Raw genomic sequence first — 21745 nt, forward strand, 5'->3', positions numbered from 1 at the left:
GGGGAGGGGAGGGAATGCTGTTAGATTGATAGAGATAAGTATTGATTTGGTTGAAGAGAAGGGCAATGTACCAAATGTGAGTGACCAATATGGCATCATTGAGGATGAGAAAGACATAGAGAGGTACATGGGAGGTACAGACAACAAATATGAACCCTTTTGTACATATAGTACGGCGTGGTCAGTGAAGGCAAACACGGGTATATGGGTGGATAAATTGGTAGACAGGCTGAAATATTAGGTATGTATATGAAGTGGAGAGTACACCCAAGAACATGCATAGGGTTGGCAGAAAGTGGTCCAATAACTTTATGTGTATGATCTGAATGTTTAGGTGTATAATGGGGCTGACAAGGGGCAAGGTTGTAATCACTGCTTGGTCACAGCCAGCTACCCAGAAGGACCGAGTAATTGAATCTGTGGGCTCAGGACCATAGTCACAGAGGACATCAAGCTCAATTGGCATAACATACTACACAAAACATTGTTCCATCTCCTACTTTGGCAAGTAGCGACTGAGATCTTAAAAGCTTGCAAGCTGCCATCTAGATGCAATCATGGGTCTCTCCTCATCCAAGCCAAGAAGAGTAAAGAAAACCAAAGATTTATGAAAACAATTAGTCCACACGACTGTACACCATGCGATCCACAGCCTATATGACTATAAGACCAGAAGAACTAGGTGGTGCCTGGCTACCACTGTCAGTCACTTAGAGGGGGATCTATGTAGGAGATCCTGGATAGAGAGGGAGAAGAATGTGGAACAAAACACAAAATCATTTGAAAAAAAAAGGGGACCAAATTTGCTGGTCTGATAGAGCCTGGTGGAATCACTGAAACTAAGACCCCTAGCTGCCCTTCAGATCTGGAATTGAACCCACACCTGTGGATTCCAGCCAAAGAAAAGACAGGCATAAGAGTTGAACATGTACCTGAGGTAGATACCCTCCTTGGAGAGAACAGTCATGGGAGAAAGAAGACCTGTTTATGCACAGGGAGACAGTTCAGGGGGTAGAAGTGCATGGAGGAATGGACACAGGGAAGAAGTAACTACTGGCAGGAAGTGGAAGGGGAGCTGTTGCATTGGGATAAATTGTAGTCAATGTCATGAGACAACGTGTATATGAACTGCTGTATGGAAAGTGAATTTGCTCTGTAAACTTTCACCCAAATCACAATTAAAAGAAAAAAAAAAAAACCATAAAGAGTGAAAAGATAAGCCCAAACTGGGAAAAGATACTTGCAACCTATGTAGCTGACTAAGAATTAGTATCCAGAATTTATGATTATACAAATTAAAAAGTAAAAGACAACCAGAGCTAAAGACATAAATAATACGTAATTTCAAAAAGGAAGAAACATGATTGACAGGAAACATATGAAAAGATGTTTCTGCTCATAAGTTAAGACCACATGTCTTAGCATTTTATATCCACTAGATAAGCAAATACTGAGAAGTCTAACAGTAGTAATAATGGAAACTGTAAAATTGAATATTTGTATATCATACAGTCTTGCAACTCTGCCCCTATATGTATTCAGTTTTGAACTTTGTACATGTGCACATGTGTACCAGGTGACTTGTATAGGACTTTTCATAGCAACATTTATTCACAACTTAAAGCTGGAAATCAACCCAAAGGTCCATTAACAAAAGAATGGATAAATGTGATGTAGTTATTATTACAACATTATAAACAAATGAACCATGTAATAATGTGGATTAATCTTAGATTATATAGATAACAGATATACAGATGTCATTGAGTCTACTCCAATTTATGCTAACCTTATGTAGAACAGACTGAAACATTGCCTAGTCCTTTGTCATCCATTGCTGTAGCTAATCTGTCTCACTGAAGGTTTCTGTTATTGGTCCTCTACTTCACCAAACATGATGTCCTCCTCTAGTGAGTATTCCTTCTGGATGATGTGTTCAAATCAAGCAAGTAAAATAATGTTCTGTTGTGATCCTAAGATTTTCATTTGCTAACTTTTGGAAGTAGATCACCAGGCCTTTTTTCCTAGTCTGTCTTAGTCTGGAAACTATGCTGAAATCTTCCACCATTAGTGACCCTGATGCTATTTGAAGTACTGGTGGCATAGCTTCCATTATCACAGCAACACACAAGCCATCACAAGACAACAAACTGACAAGTCATGATCTTAAAATATAATGTTGAGTAAAACAAGTTAGGAAGCTACAGGGTAATATTTTTCCCATAAAGCTCATAAACAAATAAAACTATGGAATATATTGTTTAGGGATGTATTTTTTTTATTGTGATTTGGGTGAAGATTTACAGAGCAAATTCACTTTCCGTACAGCAGTTCACATATACTGTCTCTCATGTCATTGACCACAGTTTACCACAATGCAACAGCTCCCCTCCCACTTCCACCCCATAGTTACCTCTTCCCAGTGTCCATCCCTCCATACTGTCCTGCCCCCTGAACTGTCCCCCTGTGCATAAGCAGCCCTTCTTTCTCCCATGATTGTTCTCTCCAAGGCATGTATCTACTTGAGGTAAATGTTTAACTCACATGCCTGTATTTTGTTTGGCTGGAAACCACAGGTGTGGGTTCAATTCCAGACCTGAAGGGCAGCTAGGGGCATAGTCTCAGTGGTTCCAGCAGGCTGTATCAGACCAGCAAACCTGGTCCCTGTTAGGGATGTATTTGTGTGTGTGTGTGTGTAACAAATCTATTTTGAAAAAGTTAAGGAAGTCATAAATACAAAACTCAACTTTTCTCTGCCTCAGATGCCAGGGAACAGGATAGGATAGTAGCATACAAGTAGTTGGAACTACATAATTATTCTAGTTCTTAAATTGGGTAATAGATTTATATGATTTTTGTAATTGTCACAGAATCAAAAATAAAAAGAAACTAGAGTGCTCAAAGTGGTTACATATGTTCTCTACTACTCCTTTTTAGAGAAATATCTATGTGCAGAAGAGTTAACATAAAAAGCCTGAACTGCTGTCCTTGGAAAAGTCTGTTGCTAGATTGGCCTTTAGCTTACATTCAGGAGGATTCCCACCATTTTCCAAACTGATAATACTGGCTTATAGGCCTAAACTATTTGTACTAACAATATGTTGTTATTGTTAGTTGTTGTCAAGTCGATTCCAACTCATGGCAACCCCGTGTGTGCAGCGTAGAACTACGCTCCATAGGGTTTTCAAGGCTATATGTGACCGCTTGGAAGCAGATCTTCTGAGGCACCATTGTAAGGGTTTGTTGCTAGCCTTTTTGATTAGTAGTCCAGTGCATGGGAGCTCTGGTTGTGTAGTGCCTAAGGCATTTGACTGCTAACCAGAAGGCTGGCTGTTCAAACTCACCAGCCACTCCTCAGAAGGAAGATTGGGCAACCCTTGGAAACCCAAGGAGCGGTTGGTATGAGTTGGAATGGACTTGATGGTTGTGAGTTTGGATTTTTTTTGTTTGTTTGTTTAGTCTAGTGTGTAACCATTGTAATAAATATGTGCTTTCCTTCTGTGAGTCTGGGATTTGAGTGGTTTACAGGCAGAGGTGCCTATGTGGCCAAGCACCAGTAAAAACTGTGAGCACTGGGTCTCCAATGTGCTTCTCTGATTGATAGCATTTCACAGGTGTTGTCACAACTTGTTGCTTTGTGACTCTACTGGGAGGTGACACTCAGGAGCTTGTGCCTGGTACCCCTGGACTTTGTTCCATACACCTTTTTCCCTTTGCTGATTGTGCTCTGTCCTTTCATGGTAATAAATCACGGCTGTGAGTACTGCTGTGTGCTGTGTCCTGGGAGTCCTCCTAGTGAAACATTGAAGCCGGTAGTGATCAGGGGGAATCCTGACTCAACTTATAACTTAGAATCATGGGTTTTTGTTATGAGAACACAAGCAGGCTGGCAGCTAAACAGCAAAAGTTTCATGTGTTCTTTCAAGTATACTTGGTGTGATACAACTTGGGTGGATGGGGGGAGGTAAAGTGAGGAGGGGGGCGGTTGCTTGTTGAAAAAGGCAATTCAGGCAAGTATGTATTCTGGAGAAGTTTGCAAGGCAAATAATGGTAAGAGGTGCCTTTTGAATTGCACACTGGTTTTCAGTGTGCCAACAAGGATATTGTGTTAATTGTGTACAAAGAAGCTTTTCCCTCTTTTAATTTGTGTGTATTTGGGTGCAAAGCTCTAAAGTAAAGATTAAGTTGTTTATGGACTTCCTGATTACTTTCCAAGTAGAGGAAGTAATTGTTTTTCAGATGAAATTGTACTACTGAATGTCTTTTTAAGAAATCTTTATCGTTCATGTAATGTTTCTTCCAGAGATGTGTTACATCAGAATTTTGAGAGTTATAAGCCTGAAGTACAAGAGCTGATTTGTGTAGCGGATCGTTTGGGATCACTGATGCAATATGAAACACCTGGTTTCCTGCCAAACAAGAGAATACACAGAGGTATTCTGGAAACTGTCTAGAAATGGAAATATTTCTTCTTATAGCAGCAAGGATTAACAAACTATGTTGTCCTTTTTTTGTGGTAAATTTTATATTGGGTTTACTCACACTCTGCATTTGATCAGAACAGAAATGTATGAATCCTTCACACTGAATTCTGAAAAGAATTCCAGCCTTGTGTTTTTGCTGTTGCTGTAGTATAGCTGTAGAATGTGGATCTTAGATCATTATTAAGTATCAGACAGCAGAGCCAACAGACCTGTAGGAAGGAGGAAGAATTCAAATCTCCACTTGCTTTATTAGGAAGCACAAATGGGAGGAGACCCTTTGGGAGTATTTCTATTGTCTTCTGAACAATAGGACTGTCATAACTGAATAATATCTCAGGTCTTCTTATATTATCAATACTTCTTATTCTGTCTTCATGTAATTATTCTTGAATTATCACTGAGACTCTCTACTGAGGAAAGGTGAAAATCAGTGCCTCTTAGAGTGTACCCATCAGCTCTATTTTCTCTGTATTTCTTGACTTTTAGCTATGGGCTTGGCAGCACTGGAAGTCATGCAGGCTGTACAGCGCACCTGGACCAACTCAAAGGTGCGAATGAATGGGAAAACTCGCCTGATGCAATGGAGAGATATGTTTGACATTGCAGTAAAATGGAGAAGGTAACATTTAAGTGAAAATAAGCTCAATGCCTTATTATTGTACAATAGAGTAAGTCTCCTCTATTTAAAAAATTTTGAAGCTTGTGTTGTTTACTAACCATAGGCCATTTAAATTACATATCCCTCTAAAGTTTGTCAGAAATTGCTAACATCTTTATTCTTTCAAATGCACTCAACTAATGTTTATGAAGTAGGAATTGATTGTAATGTTTCTAAGCACATATCTAAATGAAGTATTTCAGAAAAAGTTGTCTCCTTGAATTTCAATGTACAGGTCCCTTTATCTTTGAAGTGTGCCTGGCTAACCAGTTACAGATTGAAGGAAGCCTCTGATATTAATTTTCAGAAAAACAGTTCTCTTCCAGTATGCTTTTATGGGCTTCTTAATTGGTCCAGTTGGAACATCTGTTCGGAATTTGTTAGTTGTGCATTATATTTTTAGATGTAATGGATTCAGCAGTTGTAGTCTCCTGACTTTTGGAAAGACTTCTACATGTTTTATTTTTTAATGCTTTTGAAAATTTATAGGTTTCATAAAGTCTTCATTTGTAACAAGCTCTATTTTATAGAATTGCTGATCCAGACCAGCCTGTGCTATGGTTAGATCAAATGCCAGCAAGAAGTCTTAGCAGAGGTTTTAATAATCACATCAATTTAATCAGGTATGAACTTTTGGGCATCTTCCCTGTTTTTATGGGAATTTGTTCTAAATAGACAGGTCCTGGAGAAGGTGAGTGAGCCACTGCACTTTATGTTCACTTTTTGATATGGAAATGCATAGTTTAATGCTATACCTACAGAGACCTGCCTGCAGTCTTCAGCCAACCCAACTGCATAAAGAAATACAGGCCATCCTCCTTTCCAAGGTTCATCTCTTGGATGCAGAGCGAACTCGAAAGGCAGACTGCCATGTTGTTGCCTAGGGTATTGTCTTTATGGGTCCTAAAACATCATAGGAGGTGGAGAACATTGCATTTACCATATCTCTTTCTGATAATACTGTGTTACCCAAAGAAGTTTTTTGACAAGTGTATTGTGATAGGGGAAAGGCACTTTCCCCTTAATACAACACATAGGCACAAAGGGCTTGGATAAATAATAATATCTGATTGTTAAGCTCCCTCTAGAGAGAAAAAGAGTAAGTCTAGAGAGAGAATGAGTAAGAGAAAGAAAGAAAGAGTAAGTTAACTTAGGAGTTTTTGTGTTGTCAAGAAAATATGCAAGTTGGGGACATGGTTGAAGTGTTTTTCTCTTTACCCTTCCCTTCTTATGCTTTTTCTTGTTGTTACTGTGTGTGTGTGCCCTGGAGTTGATTGCAACTCATAGCAACACTATAGGCCGGAGCAGAACTGCCCTATAGGTTGTCCAAGGCTGTAAATCACTACAGAAGCAGAATGCCTTATCTTTGTCCTGCAGAGCAGCTGGTGGGTTTTGAACTGCCATCATTTAGGTTAACAGCCAAATGCATTAATCAGTGTACCACAAGGGTTTCTTTTCATGTGCTTCCAAAGAAACCAAGCCAAACCTACTGCCATCGAGTCAATTCTGACTCAGAGCGATCCCCACTGGATTCCTTAGGTGGTAAATCTTTACTAGATTGCCCAGTCTTGCTTCCGTGGAGTGGCTGGTGGGTTTGAACCACCAGCCTTCTGGTTAGCAGTCAGATACCTTAGGCACAGAGCTCCTTTTTCATGTGCTTGTTGTTGTTATGTGCTTAGCCACCCCAAAGTAAATGATAAACAAATATTGAGGAATATCATTCTGAAGGAGACCCATGCTATTAACCTATGCTTCGATTAATTTAATTTCAGATAAAATTTACAAATGTGATAGTGTGTCACATCTAAAATGTTTATAGTTCCAGGAAACTGAATCAAGGAAATACTTTATACAACTTTGACATTTAAGTTTTTCTTTAAATTGTAATGTGTGTATATATATATACATACATATATATATGTAACAAAACATTTGCTATTTCAATACTTTTTACATATACAAAATTCAGTGACATTTATTAGGTTCATCATGTTGTTCAGCCATCACCACTATTTAAGTTTGGTTCTTAATAGAAATGTTATTTGTAGTTTTATTTTTTTAATTTCTGGAAAATTAATATTTTTCTCTCTGTGACTGTATATATTCCTATTTCTTATGGAATAATTTGTGACATTTATGGATAGCTTTAATTGACAGCCACTGTGTGTCAGTCAGAAACCCTGGTGGCACAGTGGTTATATGCTTAGCTGGTAATCAATTGTAAGGTGGCCAGTTCAAATCCACCAGCCTCTCTGTGAATGAAAGATATGGCAGTCTGCTTCTGCATAGATTACAGAGTTGGAAACTCTATGGGACAGTTCTATTCTGTCTTATAGGGTTACTATGAGTTGGAATTGACTCAACAGCAACAAGTTTGTTTTTCTGTGTGTGTCAGTCAGTGTATTGTGTTTCATGATGATAACATAGAAGTTGAACACAGTCTCTGACTTTAAACAGTTCACAGTATAGAGAAGAAGCAGACAGGTGTACAGCTACTTACTATGTAGTGTGCTATTGGGCATATGACAGGACACATGAGAACACAGAGAAGGGCTAACTAATCCAGCCATCAGGTGAGACTAGAACTGTTTTAAAGGATAGAAAGCAGAAAGAGAGGTAGGATGGTTGAACATGGACCCACAAGTGAATTAAGCTTGGTCAGGAAGCTATAACTAATTCATTATTTCTGGCGATTAGTTTGCAGTTAAAGAAGTATCAGAAATTGAGGCCAGAGAGCTAGGCAGAGGCCAGAATATAAATTACTTTATATTCAGTGGTAAGGAATTGTTTTCCCTGAAGATGATGGAGAGCTGTTCAAGGGTTGTAAACAGAGAAAGGAAGTGAACAGACTTGCACATTGGTAGTATCACTTTGTCAGTAGGAGGAGAGAATAGTGGTCTTAGAGGCAAGGAACATGATTAGAAAGTTGCATTAATTCAGGTGAACAAGTGAAAATATCTTAAAAAAATATGTGGCACTGTGTGGAAGGGGAAGGTGTGGATGTTTAGAAGGTAGACTGAGTAACACTGGTGACCAGCAAGCATGGAATTACAGGAAGAGTGTCAGATTAGTGACTCAGGTACAAGGCTGTCTCATCAGGCTAAATAACAACAGGACAAAAAGTAAGTGAGCATGTTTAGGGGTGGAGTTGGGTGAGGTGTGGTGTGGGAGAGTAAATTCCCAATTTGATGATTATGAACTTGAGGCTTGAAATGCTTGCTGTCTGGTGAGCAGCTGGATGTGACTCATCAGCATACTGGTAGTCAATGAAGTTCCAGAAAAGAGTGCCAGGAGAGAGTACAGTTTAAAAAAAGGGGGGCAGGGACAGATATGTGAAGAAAATAATATTTTGGGTGAATAGAGGAAGTGGAGATTGCTAATTAAGCTAAAGAACAAGAAGGAATATTAGCAAGTAACCATATCAGGAGACTCCTGGAGGAGGAGAAAGGTACATTGCCTAAAAAGTAAAGAAATAGATAAAAGGAAATTGACACACAAGGCTGAACCTCATTTAAGCACATGAGGATCTTTTTCCCTGTTTTGGCATATGTGGAGCCTGCATGGTACAGGCAGCCACTTGGTCCCTTCCGTCCAGGATAGCTCCAAGATCTGACATGCAGCCCTGCTCACACAGAACCTTACAGACCTTGAACACATAAATTTCCCAAATGTTTTTGCAATGTTCTCATCACCACTCTTACTCTTGTATCATTTTTAAAAAAATAACTTGAAATTGGATCTTATTTTGAACATACTCCTTTGTAAAAGAGATTCTTAATTTTAGTGTTTATTTTTTCTTACAGGGGTCAAGTGATTAACATGAGATACCTGGAATATTTTGAGAAAATACTTCATTTTATTAAAGATAGAATTCTTGTTTATCATGGGTAATTCTTCAGTTTTCTTTTTCATAGTAATTACTTGGTTTCATGTGTTTTTCCATTTGTTTACCTTGAAAACTAAGCTCATTGACAGACTAAACAAAATATATCTGACGTCTATGTAATGTTTAGAATCAAAAAGCCTTTCATAATCACTTATTCATCTTCTTTTTAATAGTTTCATGAAATCCATGGATCTCGACTGAGTATTTTTAACTTTATAAAAAGTAGTGTGTGTTTTCTAGTCTTTCCTCTACAAAGCAAGATGTTCCTTTAAATTTACCTGTTACAGGTTACTACCTTAATATTCAGTCTTTCTGCACTGAAAAGCAGTATAGTATAGATTGAACAGTGAGCAGAGCACTAGAGAAAAAAGAATTTGAATGGTTAGTTATCACCAAATAAATATAAAATTGGTTTAAACACCCAGCAGGATATTTCCATTTGGGCAACTTTAGGAGAAAAAAAAAAAAAACGCTTTCACTTCTAACTTCATAAGTAGTCAAAGCTGTATAACCAGACCCAAACCAAGTATTTCTGTATGCGCAAACACTGGCTGTCAATTCATTCTGCTTTTCCTTATTTTCACCTTCTAGATGGTCTGCTGTTTATTTCCTTAATTCTCATCTGTAGCTCCAGAATCATTAAGATTAAGCCATTCCATGATTTAGAAACTTAAATTGTGCTCCATCGTTTTGAATATTGAGCTACTCATAATTAAGGACAATTCGTTTAAATAAAAAAAATAATAGCATAACCATTTCTATATTAATCTCAATTGCCATCTCTCTCTCTCTCTTCTTTTTAGAGCTAATAATCCTAAAGGATTGTTGGAAGTTAGAGAAGCTCTGGAAAAGGTACACAAAGTAGAAGACCTTCTTCCAATTATGAAGGTAAATCTATCAAAATTTCAGTAGGTGTTTTTTTTGGGGGTGTGGGGTGGGATATAGTATTTTTTAAAAAGAACTCCTAACTCCTAATTGTTAAATGCATGTTTATTAATATTGTGTAGTCTGTGTTTTAAAATGCATAAAATACATACTGTCTGAAAACACTAATAGGAATATACTACGAAAAGTAATAAAAAAAATGAAACACGGCATCAGACTCAGAGGAACTAATCTGTGAGGAAGTAGTTAATGGAGGAAACAGAAGACATCTTTAGATATATACAGTTGAAAATCCCTTGGTGGCACACGTGGTTTGTGCTTGGCTACTAACCAAAAGATTGGTGGTTTAAATCCACCCAGCCGTGCCTCAGAAGAAAGATCTGGTGATCTTTGTCCATAAGACTTCCAGCCATTGTGGGGAGAAATGAATATATATAATTGACTTCTGCTTCTGTCCACCATGGTATAACTGATACTCAACATAACAGTTATAAATCTGGGTAATATACTAGGCAGCTGTCTTTAAACATTGGATAATCACAAGACCATATCAAGCTCTCTGTTAAAATGATTCAAGGATGTACTTTCACAAAATGAATTCAAAGAAGAAGAAAATATGAGGTATCAGAAATAGTGGTGAACAAAGAAATCAAGAAAATCAATTGTTAATGCATAATGTTAAAAAATAGACACATAAGCTGGAATTAAATGCTAGATAATTTCAACATTAGAAATTGAGGAAAATGGAGAAAGTAAGTAAAAATGTATTATAGTGCCTAAGGCATTTGACTGCCCAGAAGGCTGGTGGTTCAAATCCATCAGCCACTCCTCGGAAGGAAGACTGGGCAATCTACTTCCATAGAGATACTGCCTCAGAAACCAATGGAGGGGTCGCTATGAGTCAAATCTGACTCAAGGGCAGTGAGTTTTTAATATATTTTGTCAGTGAGAGTATAATTACTGACTAACCCACCACATTGATGGAAAAAATGGAAACACCGAAATTTAAAGGTAAATACTGGAAAAATACCAAATCTCTATGAGTTAAGAAAATGGAATAATGAAAACAAAATCATTTCCAATCAGAGGCTTACGCAAAGAGGAGAAAGACAGTAAGGTCAATAGGAAATGTAATGCCAATGGCAAGCCTCAATATCATAATTAACCAAAGGAAACCAAATGTAGTGCCATTGAGTTGGACTTGACTCATAGCGACCCTTCAGGTTTCTGAGGCAGTATCACTATGGAAGTAGATTGCCCAATTGTCCTTCTGAGGAGTGGCTGGTGGGTTTGAACTGCTAGCCTTCTGGTTAGCAGTCAAATGCCTTAGGCACTATGCCACCGGAGCTCCATAATAAGCAACCCCTTATTTAAAGACTGAGGATCTCAAATTTGGTTTTTAAAAGTCCAGCCATCCACTGTCTACAAGAGACACCTGCAACAAAATAATATTTAAAGAGTTAAAGGAGGAAAAGTATACCAGTCACATGCTAATGAGAAGAAAAGTAGGAATGGCAATATCAATGTCAGAATAGTTTCAATTTAAGGTAAAGGGCACTACCAAACCAAAGCAAATGCACTGCCATCAAGTTGGACCCGACTCATAGCATGACCCCTCCCTGGGTTTCCGAGGCAGTATTACTACAGAAGTAGATTGCTCAACCTTCCTTCTGAGGAGTGGCTGGTGGACCCTACAGGGGAGAAAAATTATATGGATTTAAAGTATAATCCATTGAAAAGTTGTAACTTTATGAACTTTTTATCCACCTGAGAATATAACTACTCAAAGGCAGGCAGATTTGCTTTTCCAAGTAACAGTTTGAACTTTATTATAAAACTTGAGTAAATTATTTTTGTAGTTTTACAACTTTCTGGTCACTAATTGACTATTGTTATCCAACATTTCACATTTACAACAATAGTAAAAAATATATAGTATCTGACTATTTTGCACATTAATATTTGTCTGGCAGTAACAAATGTCAAGGTGCAAGTAGAGAATAAGCTGGCTGTGATGGTTCAGGTTATGTGTCATTGGTTGGGCCATGATTTTGGTTGGTTTGGCAGTTATATAATGATGTAAGTTGGCAATTATGCAATAATGTGATTTGGCAGTTCTGTGATGATAGCCTCCATTTTGTGATCTGATGTGGTCCTCCATTATCATGTAATGCCAAATTTCGTCTGACAACCTGGTCTTTGGAACCTAACCATGCCAATAAGTGAGGAGTAAGTGTAGTAGAAATGTAGTAGATAAGGTTGATTTATACCAAATAAAATGTAAGAAGTTTATATGATAGCATATACATTTCTAAAGAGAACCAGTATGCCATTGCACTGAACAGAGCACTGCACTAAGCATCTATAAGGTAGCATCTGCATCTGCTTCTCTAAACTTGGACAAGCCATTGACCAATTCCAGTTTCTCATCTGCTAAAGAGCAGTGGTTCTTGCCAGACCTACCTCAGAGGTTATTATGAAGGTCTGATGAACTAGTGTGCAGTGTTTCTTAACCTTCTCAAAACCACTGTATTAAATCATCAAATGTGCTCAAAAGCCTGTTTTACTACACTAGAATGAAATTCTTAAGGAGTATCACATCCCTACTCAAAAAATACCCCCCCTAAAAAAACTGCTATAAAGTAATTATAAAAAGCCAGTAGTTTAGGATGTAATAATGTGTATTCCAGTATATCAACATGCCTTTGTTAGAATCATAAAGTAACCATTTGCTTGTCCCTGTATGTTAAGGTGTGGTAAATGGGACAGCCATATATATGTGTATCGTATTGGTGACTCAGGTATCAGAAGCTACCTTGTAGTTGGTGACATCAGTTTCTGAAATGGTGAATAACTCTTGGTACAAAGCTCCAAACTATGTATAATATAATCTTCCCTCAGTTTACATGCTGTTTGTGTCCTTGGAAAATTCATTATGTATTAAAACTATGTAAAAAAATTCTTAGTGTGTAAAATGTAAAGTGAAACTGGGCTGAGACCTAGGTAAACAGGCTCTCCATCTCCACAAATGTTTTGTGGACATGGAGAGCCATGTGTACTATGTGGCTATTCCTTGTATTGTGAGGCCTCTAGGAGTCTTAGCTCCTACCTGCCAAAGTGCAGGGATCCCCACCCACTTGATCACTAACAGCCAAAATGCTCCCCTAAATTCCCAAAGTGCTCAGCAGAGGGCAGAATGGCTTTGCCAAGGCCCCTGCAATGCACTATAGAGAAAAAACTAGAATGTGTCTCATTGTTTTTAAACTGCTTTTCTGTGGGTATGTTAGGCATTTAAATGGCATTAGGCAGAATAAAAAATAACCTTAAAGAGATTTTAACTTTTTATATGTCTTATTTAAAAGGAAAACCAAAAATAGTATACAAGACTGGTCATTTAGAGCAAAACTTGAGAGAAGATGGATATACTGTCATGCCCTTGTTAGTATGAAGTCTGTGATGGTTTGACCATGTTGTCTAAAAGATGGAAGGAGTGACATTGCCATATCTACATTTTACTAGCTTTAACCTAGGATTACAAATATATTGGAATTTTAGAAGGCATACTTAGATGTATACAAAACAAAATATTTTTGTGTTTAAAGTGCTTTATAAAGTATGACACTACAACAGCTTCTACTGAAAATGATGGGAAACTAATATTTTTTTCCTTCTAAATTTTGTTTATGTTGTTATTGAGAATACACATAGCAAAACATTCATCAATTCAATAGTTTCTACATATACCATTTAATGACATTAATTACATTTTCAAGTTGTGCAGCCATTCTCACTTTCCTTTTCTGAGTAGTTCATCCCTCATTAACTCAATGTCCCCTAAGATTCCTATCTTTGGGGAGCTCTGGTGGTGTAGTGCCTAAGGCATTTGACTGTTAACCAGAAGGCTGCCAATTCAAACCCACCAGCCACTCCTCGGAAGGAAGGCTGAGCAATCTACTTTGTAGAGATACCGCCTCAGAAACCCAAGGAGGGGTCGCTATGAGTCAGTGAGTTTGGTTTTTTTTTTTGTTTGTTTGGTTCCCAATTTGATCCCATATAGATAGATTTTAAAAGAGCACCATGCTCAAAGGATATCTTTTTTTTTTTTTTTAACTCCAAAAACCAAAACCAAACTCACTGCTGTTGAGTCGGTTCTGACTCATAGCGACCCCTCCTTGGGTTTCCGAGGCAGTATCTTTATAGAAGTAGATTGCCCAATCTTACTTCTGAGAAGTGGCTGATGGGTTTGAAGCACCAGCCTTCTGGTTAGCAGTGAAATGCCTTAGGCACTATGCTACTAGCGTTCCCTAGTTAAGCTTAACTATTTTGTTGGTTATAAGATGACTTTAGATGATATTTTTGGTTTAAAGTTTAAAGATTATCCAGGGCAATATTTTCAGAGACTCATCCACCTTCTATGGCTCCAGAAAGTCTAGAGTCCATGAGAGTTTGAAATTGTATTCTGCATTTTCTCCTTTTGATCAGGATTTTCTGTGGAATCTTTGATAAAAATGTTCAGTAACCTGGTACCATCCAGTTCTTCTGTTCTCATTGTAAAAGAGACAGTTGTTCGTGAAGGTAATTAACCACAAATTCCATATCCTCCTCCTATTTCTGACTCTTCTTCCTCTGTTGCTCCAGGTGAATAGAGACCACTTGTGCCTTAGACAGCCACTTGCAAGCTTTTAAGACCCCAAGCACTAAGTAGTGAAGTAGGAGGTAGAATAGAAGCGCTAAATACATTATTAGGCCAATTAACTGGAATTTTCCATGAAACCATGACATCTAAACCAAGGAACCAAATCCCATGAGGTTTTTGGTTATATATAAGCAGCCTCAGCAGCTACTCTTATTTTTGTCATTGTTGTAAATACATCTATCCCACAACTTTTGCCAATTTAGCTTTTTATGAGTGTACAGCTTATTAACAGCATTTAAAATAATCATCTGTGCAAACCTATCCTAATTCAGTGTGATTTTTTTCCATCACCATAAATCGAAACCTGGTATTCCACTAGCAGTAACTCCTCCTTTCCCCTCATTTCTACCCCTGATGACCACTAATAAACATTAGTCTCTGTACACTTGCCTTTTCTTGTCTTTTCATATAAGTGAGGTCATTTATATTTGACCTTTTGTGCTTAGCTATTTTACTCAGCATAATGTCTTTCAGCTCTATCCATATTGTAGCATTAATCAAGACTTCATTCTCCAACTGGCTGGGTAGTATTCCATTGTATGTTTATACCACATTTTGTTTGTCCATTTATCTGTTGATGAGCGTTTCGCTTGTTTCTACATTTTAGCTATTGTAAATAGTACTACAATGAACAAATCTCTTTTTGAGTCTCTGCTTTCAAGTCTTTTGGGTATATAATTTGGAGTGGAATTGCTGGCTCATATAGTAGTTCTATTTCTCATTTTTCTGGAACTGCCATACTGTTTTCCACAACAACTGTACCATTTTGCATTCCCACCATCAATGGATAAAGGCTTCAATTTCCCCACATCCTCGCTAACATTTGTTATTTTCTTTCTTTTCTTTTTGTCTTTTTTTCAATCTTAGCCATCCTAGTGGGAGTGAAATGGTATGTCATTGTGGTTTTGATATGCATCTCTCTGATATGTAATAATGTCAAGCATCCTTTCATATGTTTGGTGGCCATTTGAATGTCCTCTCTAGTGAAATGTCTGTTCAAGTCCTTTGCCCATTTTGTGATTAGGTTATTTGTCTTCTTGTTGTTAAGTTGTCAAAGTTATATATATATTGGTTATTAGATTCTCATTGGATATTTGATTCACAAAGATATTCTCCCAGTCAGTGGTTTATCTTTTCCCTTTTTTGGTAGTCTTTTAATAAACACAAGTTTTAAATTTTTATGAAATCCCATTTATGTAATTTGTCTTTTACTGTTTGTACTTTTGTTATTGTATTAGATAACTCATTGGCGAAAGCTAGGCCTGGCAGTGTTACCCCTATTTGTCCTTAGAATTTTATGGTTTTAGTTTGCGTCTGTAGATCTTCAATTTTGAATTTGTTTTTGGGTATGTTATTAGACATGAATCCTGTTTCATTTTTCTGCATGTGGAAATCCAATTTTCCCGGTACCGTTTATTGAATGGGAGCTCTGGTGGCATAGTGCTTAAGGCATTTGACTGCTAACTAGAAGACTAGCAGTTCAAACCCACTGGCCACTCCTCCTTGGGAGGAAGATTGGGCAATCTACCTCTGTAGAGACACTGCCTCAGAAACCCAAGGAGAGGCCACTATGAGTCGTAAACGACTCGACAGCAGTTTATCGAATAAACTCTTTTTTTCCCCCTCAAATGGACTTAGCACTCGTCAAAAGTTGGTTGACCATTGATGCATGGAATTATTTCTGGACTTTCAATTCTTTCATTGGTCTATGTGATTATTGTTATACCAGTACCAGGCTATTTTGATTCCTATAGTTGTATAAAAAAACAAACCAGATTCACTGCCATCAAGTCAATTCCAACAAAGTGTGAGTCCTCCTACTTTGTTCTTCTCTTCCAACATTGTTTTAGCTATTCAGTGCCTTGTGCTATTGCATATAACATTGAGAATAGATTTTTCTATTACTGTAAAGAAGACTCTTGGAATTTTAATTGGGATTGCATTGAATCTATATATTGCTTTGGGAAATTAATATGTTAACAATATTAAGTCTTCCAATCCATGAACATGGGACATTTATTTCCATTTATTTGAGTCTTCTTTAATCTCTTTCAGCAGTGTTTTATTGTGTTCATTGTATAAGTACTTCACATTGTTGGTTAGATTTATTCCCAGGTGTTTTGTTCTCTTGAGGAGATCTGGTGGTGCTTTGGTTGGTTAGCATGGGCTGCTAACCAGAAAGGTCAGTGGTTCAAACCCAGCACCCACTCTACGAAGAAAAATGAGGCAGTCTGCTTCCGTAAAGATTTACAGCCTTGGAAAATCTATGAGGCAGTTCTGCCGTGTCCTACAGAGTCACAATGAGCCAGAATTAACATGATGGCAATGGGTTAAATTTTTTGATTGTTTAATTTTTATTGCCGGTGAAAGTTTACAGAGCAAATTCATTTTCTATACAGAGGTTCATATACAGTTTGTTTCATGACATTGACTACAATCCCCACAATGTAACTGCTCTCTTCCCACTTCCTCCTTAGTTACCTCTTCCTTGTGTCCTTTTTTCCAATACGTTCCTGCCCCCCTAAGCTATCTCCCTGTGCAAATACTGCCCTTCTGTTCTCCCATGATTGATTGTTCTGAGGAGTGCATCTGCCTCATGTAAATGTTCACCCTGTATGTCTATCTCTTGTTTGGCTGGAAGCCACAAGAGTGAGTTCAACTCCAGGCTTTTTATTTTATTCTCTTACATGCTATTGTAAATGGAATTGTTTCCCTAATTTCCTTTTCAGATTTCTCATTGCTGATGTATAGAAACTGAACTGATTTTTTGTTTGCTGATCTTGTACCCTGCAGTCTTGCTAAATTTCTCTATTGTTGTTGTTATGTGCCGTCGAGTCAGCCCTGACTCATAGAGACCCCTCCTTGGGTTTCCGAGGCAGTATCACTATGGAAGTAGGATTGCCCAACCTTCCTTCCAAGGAGTGGCTGATGGGTTTGAACCGCCAGCCATCTGGTGAGCAGTCAAGTGCCTTAGCCACTATGCTACCAGAGTTAGATCTAGAAATTTTCTTGTTGACTTTCTGGAATTCTCTCTCTGTAGGTTCCAATCATCTACAAATAGAGATAATTTTACTTCTTCTTTTCCTGTCTGGTTACCTTTATTTCTTTTTCTTGTCATATTGCTTTGGCCAGAACTTCTAATACAATATTGAATAGAAGCAGTGAGAACAGACTCCCTTGTCTTGTTTCTGATTTGAAGGGAAAGACTCTTAGTCTTTTTCCATTAAGTATAATGTTGGCTACTGGATTTTCATATATGCCCTGAATCATATTGAGGGATTTCTCTTCTGTTGCAGTGTTCTTTAGGGTCTTCGTCAAGAAAGGATGTTGGATTTTATCAAATGCATTCTCTACATCTGTAGAAATGATCATGTGGTTCTTCTCTTTGTTTTATTGATGTGTTCTAGTATGTTGATTGAATTTTCTAATGTTGAAACATCCCTTGCATTCTTAGGATAAATCCTACTTGGTTATTGTTTATGACTATTTTAAAATGCTGTTGTATTCTGTTTGCTAGTATTTTGTTGAAAATATTTGCATCTATATTCAGAAGAGAGATTGGCCTTCTTGTGGTGTCTGTCTGATTTTGGTATCAGGGTTATATTTGCTTTGATAGCATGAATTAAGGAGTATTCCTTCCTTCTCTTTGTTGGAAAAGTTTAAACAGTATTGGTGTTAATTCTTCTCTAAATGTTTGATAGAATTCCCAGTGAAGTTATCTGGACTTTCATTTATTGGGAGGTTTTTGATCACTGATATGATCTCTTCACTTGTTATGGGTCTACTGAGACTTTCTATTTCCTCTTGAGTCAGTTTGGGTAGGTTGAGTGCTTCTAAGAATTATTCCATTTCATCTGGGTTGTCCAGTTTGTTGCCATATAGTTGTTCATAATATTCTGTTATAATTCTCTTTATTTCTTTTGGGTCAGTTGTAATGTCCCTTCTTTCTTTTTTTGTTTGTTTGTTTGTTTGTTTGTTTGTTTTGGTTATTTGCATCTTTTGTCTTTTTTGTCCGTCTAGGTAAAGGTTTGTCAATTTTGTTTATCTTTTCAAAGAACTAACTTCTTATTTCATTAATTCTATTATTTTGCTGTATTGAATTTTATTCATTCATTCTCTGATCTTTGATATTTCCTTTCTTCTGAAAGTTTAGGCTTAGTTTGTTCTTCCGTTTCTAGTTCCTGGAGTTGTAAGCTTAGGCTGTTGATTTGAGATCTTTCCTCTTTTTTTTATGTAGGCATTTATTGTCATAAGTTTCCCTCTGAGTACTGCCTTCACTGCATCCCATAAGTTTTGTTATGTTGTGCTTTCATTTTCATTTGTCTTTAAAAAATTTGTGATTTCATTTTTGACTTCTTCCCTGACCTACTGATGTGTTGTTTACTTTTCATATGTTTGTGTATTTTCCAGGTTTTTTTTTTTTCTTTTATTGATGTCTAGCTTCACAGAGAAAATACTTTGTATGATTTCAAACTTTTAAAATTTGTCAGTACTTACTTTGTGATATAAAACATGGTCTGTCCTGGAAAATGATCCTTATGCACTGGAGTAGAATGTACATTGTGCTGGTTTGGGGGTGGAGTGTTCTATATGTGTCTGTTAAGTCTAGTTGGATTATAGTGTCATTCAGGTCTCTGTTTCCTCATTGATCTTTCTATATGTTCTGTCCAATATTGAAAGTGGTGTATTGATGTCTCCAACTATTATTGTAGTATTATCTGTTTCTCCTTTCAGTTATATCAATGTCTTCATGTATTTAGGTGCTCAGATGTTGGGTGCATGTATTTATAATTGTTAATTTTTTTTTTTATAAATTGACTCATCACAATATAATGTCCATCTTTATCTCTTCTGAAAGGTTTCTGTCTTAAAATCCCCTTTTTCTGATATTAAAATTTCCACCCCGGCTCTCTTTCAGTTATTATTTGCATGGAGTATTTTTTTTCCATCCTTTCACATTCAACCTACTTATATCCTTGAGTTTAAGGTGCGTCTCTTATAAACAGCACATAGTTGGATCATTTAAAAAAAAAAACCATTCTGCCACTCTCTTTTTTTGATTGGAGCATTTAGTCCATTCACATTCACTCTAATTACTGAGAAGTACTTAATCCTGCCATTTTGTCATTTGTTTTTTGTTTGTCTTAAGCTTTCTTTGACTTTGTCCTTTACTACTGCTTGCTTTTGAGTTTTTTCGTTTATTGTAGTGAGCCAATTTGGTTTTCTTCTCCTTTCTTTCTGTGTATGTTTTTCATATATTTTGTTGGTGGTTACCACAATTATTTTATTTAACAGCTGTGTTTGTAACATTCTTTGTTATTAACACTAATTACATCTTTATATTTCTTGTGCCCTGTAACATAATTTTATCATTGCCATTTGTATATTTTTTATTTAAAAATATGAAGGACAGAGCATTTAGAATTATCAAGCATGAAAATCTTATTACTAACCCATTCACCTATCCATGCATTTCCCTTTATTAGAGATCTTTCTTTTTATGTAAAGCTTAGAATTACTTTCTAGTCTCTTTCCCTTCCATCTACAGAAGTCCCGTTAATATTTTTTGTGGGGCCAATCTGGTGGACATGAAATTTCTCAGCTTTGATGTTTTATTTGCACCTTCAATCTTGAAGGATAATTTCTCTGGGTATAGTAATCTTTGTTGACAGTTTTATTTTGTTTTGTTTTTCTTTTCAGCACTTAAATATCTCATTCCATTGCCTTCTGGCCTCCAATATTTCTGAGGAAAAATAGGCATTTAATCTTATTGGGGATCCTTTGTATGTGACTGACTACTTCTTTCTCACTGCTTTTAGGATTCTTTCCTTATCTCTAATTTTTAAGAGCCCAACTAAGATGTATTTTGGTGTAGATCTCTTTGGGTTTATCCTGCTGGGATTCTTGGAGTTTCTTGGATTTGTAGATTCATGTCCTTCTTTAGATTTGGGAAGTTTTCTGTCGTTATCTCCTTAAATATTCTTTTTGTCCTTTTTTCTCTCTTACCTCCTTCTGGAATTCCCATGATGTGTATATTAGGTCTCTTGTTGTTGTACCAATTCCATTAAAACTGTGCTCAGCTTTCTTGAACCCATGTACTTGTTGCTCTTCAGCATCTGTAATTTTAACTATCTTATCCTCTAATTCACTGATTCTTTCTTCTGCCTTATTAAATCTATTGGTAAGTGCTTCAGTTGTGTTTCTCATTTCAATTATTGTCTGTTTCATTTGCAGTATCTTTTTTTTAAAATCTTATTTTGTTGTTGCATTATTTTCCTTATTTATTTTTAGCTTTTTGTCTATGTTCTCCTTTAGTTCTTTAATTGTGTTTAATGTTGTATTATATTCTTCCACTTTTTCATTATTTGGTCATCCTAGATGAACTTTTGCTCCTTTTATCATGTTCATTTGGACGGACATTGTTTCTCTGTTCTTTGTTGTCTTATGTTTTTATGGAGGGACATTGGAATTTTCTGGGGTGTTAACTTTCTCAGTTTTCCCCAGTATTTGTTGTTTTTTGCCCACACCACTTTCTGCAAGAAACCCTTAGGTAGGCAGAGCCTTCAGCCTTCACTTACCATTTCCTCTTCCTCTCTTGGAGTATCTCCTTCTCCCTCCCTGGCTTAATTGGGATTTGAAAATTCCATATCTCATGTTTCAACTTACAGTTTCTCCCAAACACACTAGAGAATATACTGTGGTCTGTCTATCTAACAGTGGGCACCACTACTCAGGTGAGATACTGTGTACTAATCAATCTGTCCACTGGGAGATACAGTCTTTCTCTCTGGTTATTACTTCCTTCCCTTCTCTGTTTCTGCAATTATGTTTTCAATCAGAAAACTCACACCCAGGGAGCTGGGTGCTGCCTTCTCGTTTTACCTACGGTTTCCTTTTCTGCTCTGTAGGAGCTGCTTATATCTGAACTAACATTCAGGAGAAACACAAGCAGACTTTCCTCCATTTCAGAAGGGTCTGGCACTCCCCAGAGCAACCTCTAAGAAATCTTACTGTTTCAGAACTCCAATGGCCCTGTGGTGGTTGGGGAGCAGTCTCCACTTAGGTGACCACTGTAGGGAACTTTCTGTAGGAGTTTGTATCAATCCAGAACCAGTTGGGGGTGGGGTAGTCACACT

At 37.1% G+C, this 21745-nt stretch overlaps 1 protein-coding gene across 1 annotated transcript in view; it reads left to right on the forward strand.

Annotated features, from left to right (window-relative positions):
- The window catches only part of TTC13 (tetratricopeptide repeat domain 13), a 139231-nt gene that overhangs the window by 98890 nt on the left and 18596 nt on the right, over positions 1-21745 (forward strand). The window contains exons 13-17 of the mRNA XM_007938492.2: positions 4304-4434; positions 4971-5103; positions 5673-5765; positions 8946-9029; positions 9832-9916. Coding sequence (XP_007936683.1) covers positions 4304-4434; positions 4971-5103; positions 5673-5765; positions 8946-9029; positions 9832-9916 — 526 coding nt within the window. The remainder of the gene's footprint in view (positions 1-4303; positions 4435-4970; positions 5104-5672; positions 5766-8945; positions 9030-9831; positions 9917-21745) is intronic.

Source organism: Orycteropus afer, unplaced genomic scaffold (assembly GCF_000298275.1).
Source record: "Orycteropus afer afer isolate SDZICR_OR568_19922 unplaced genomic scaffold, OryAfe1.0 scaffold00050, whole genome shotgun sequence".
NCBI classification, from domain to species: Eukaryota; Metazoa; Chordata; class Mammalia; order Tubulidentata; family Orycteropodidae; genus Orycteropus; species Orycteropus afer.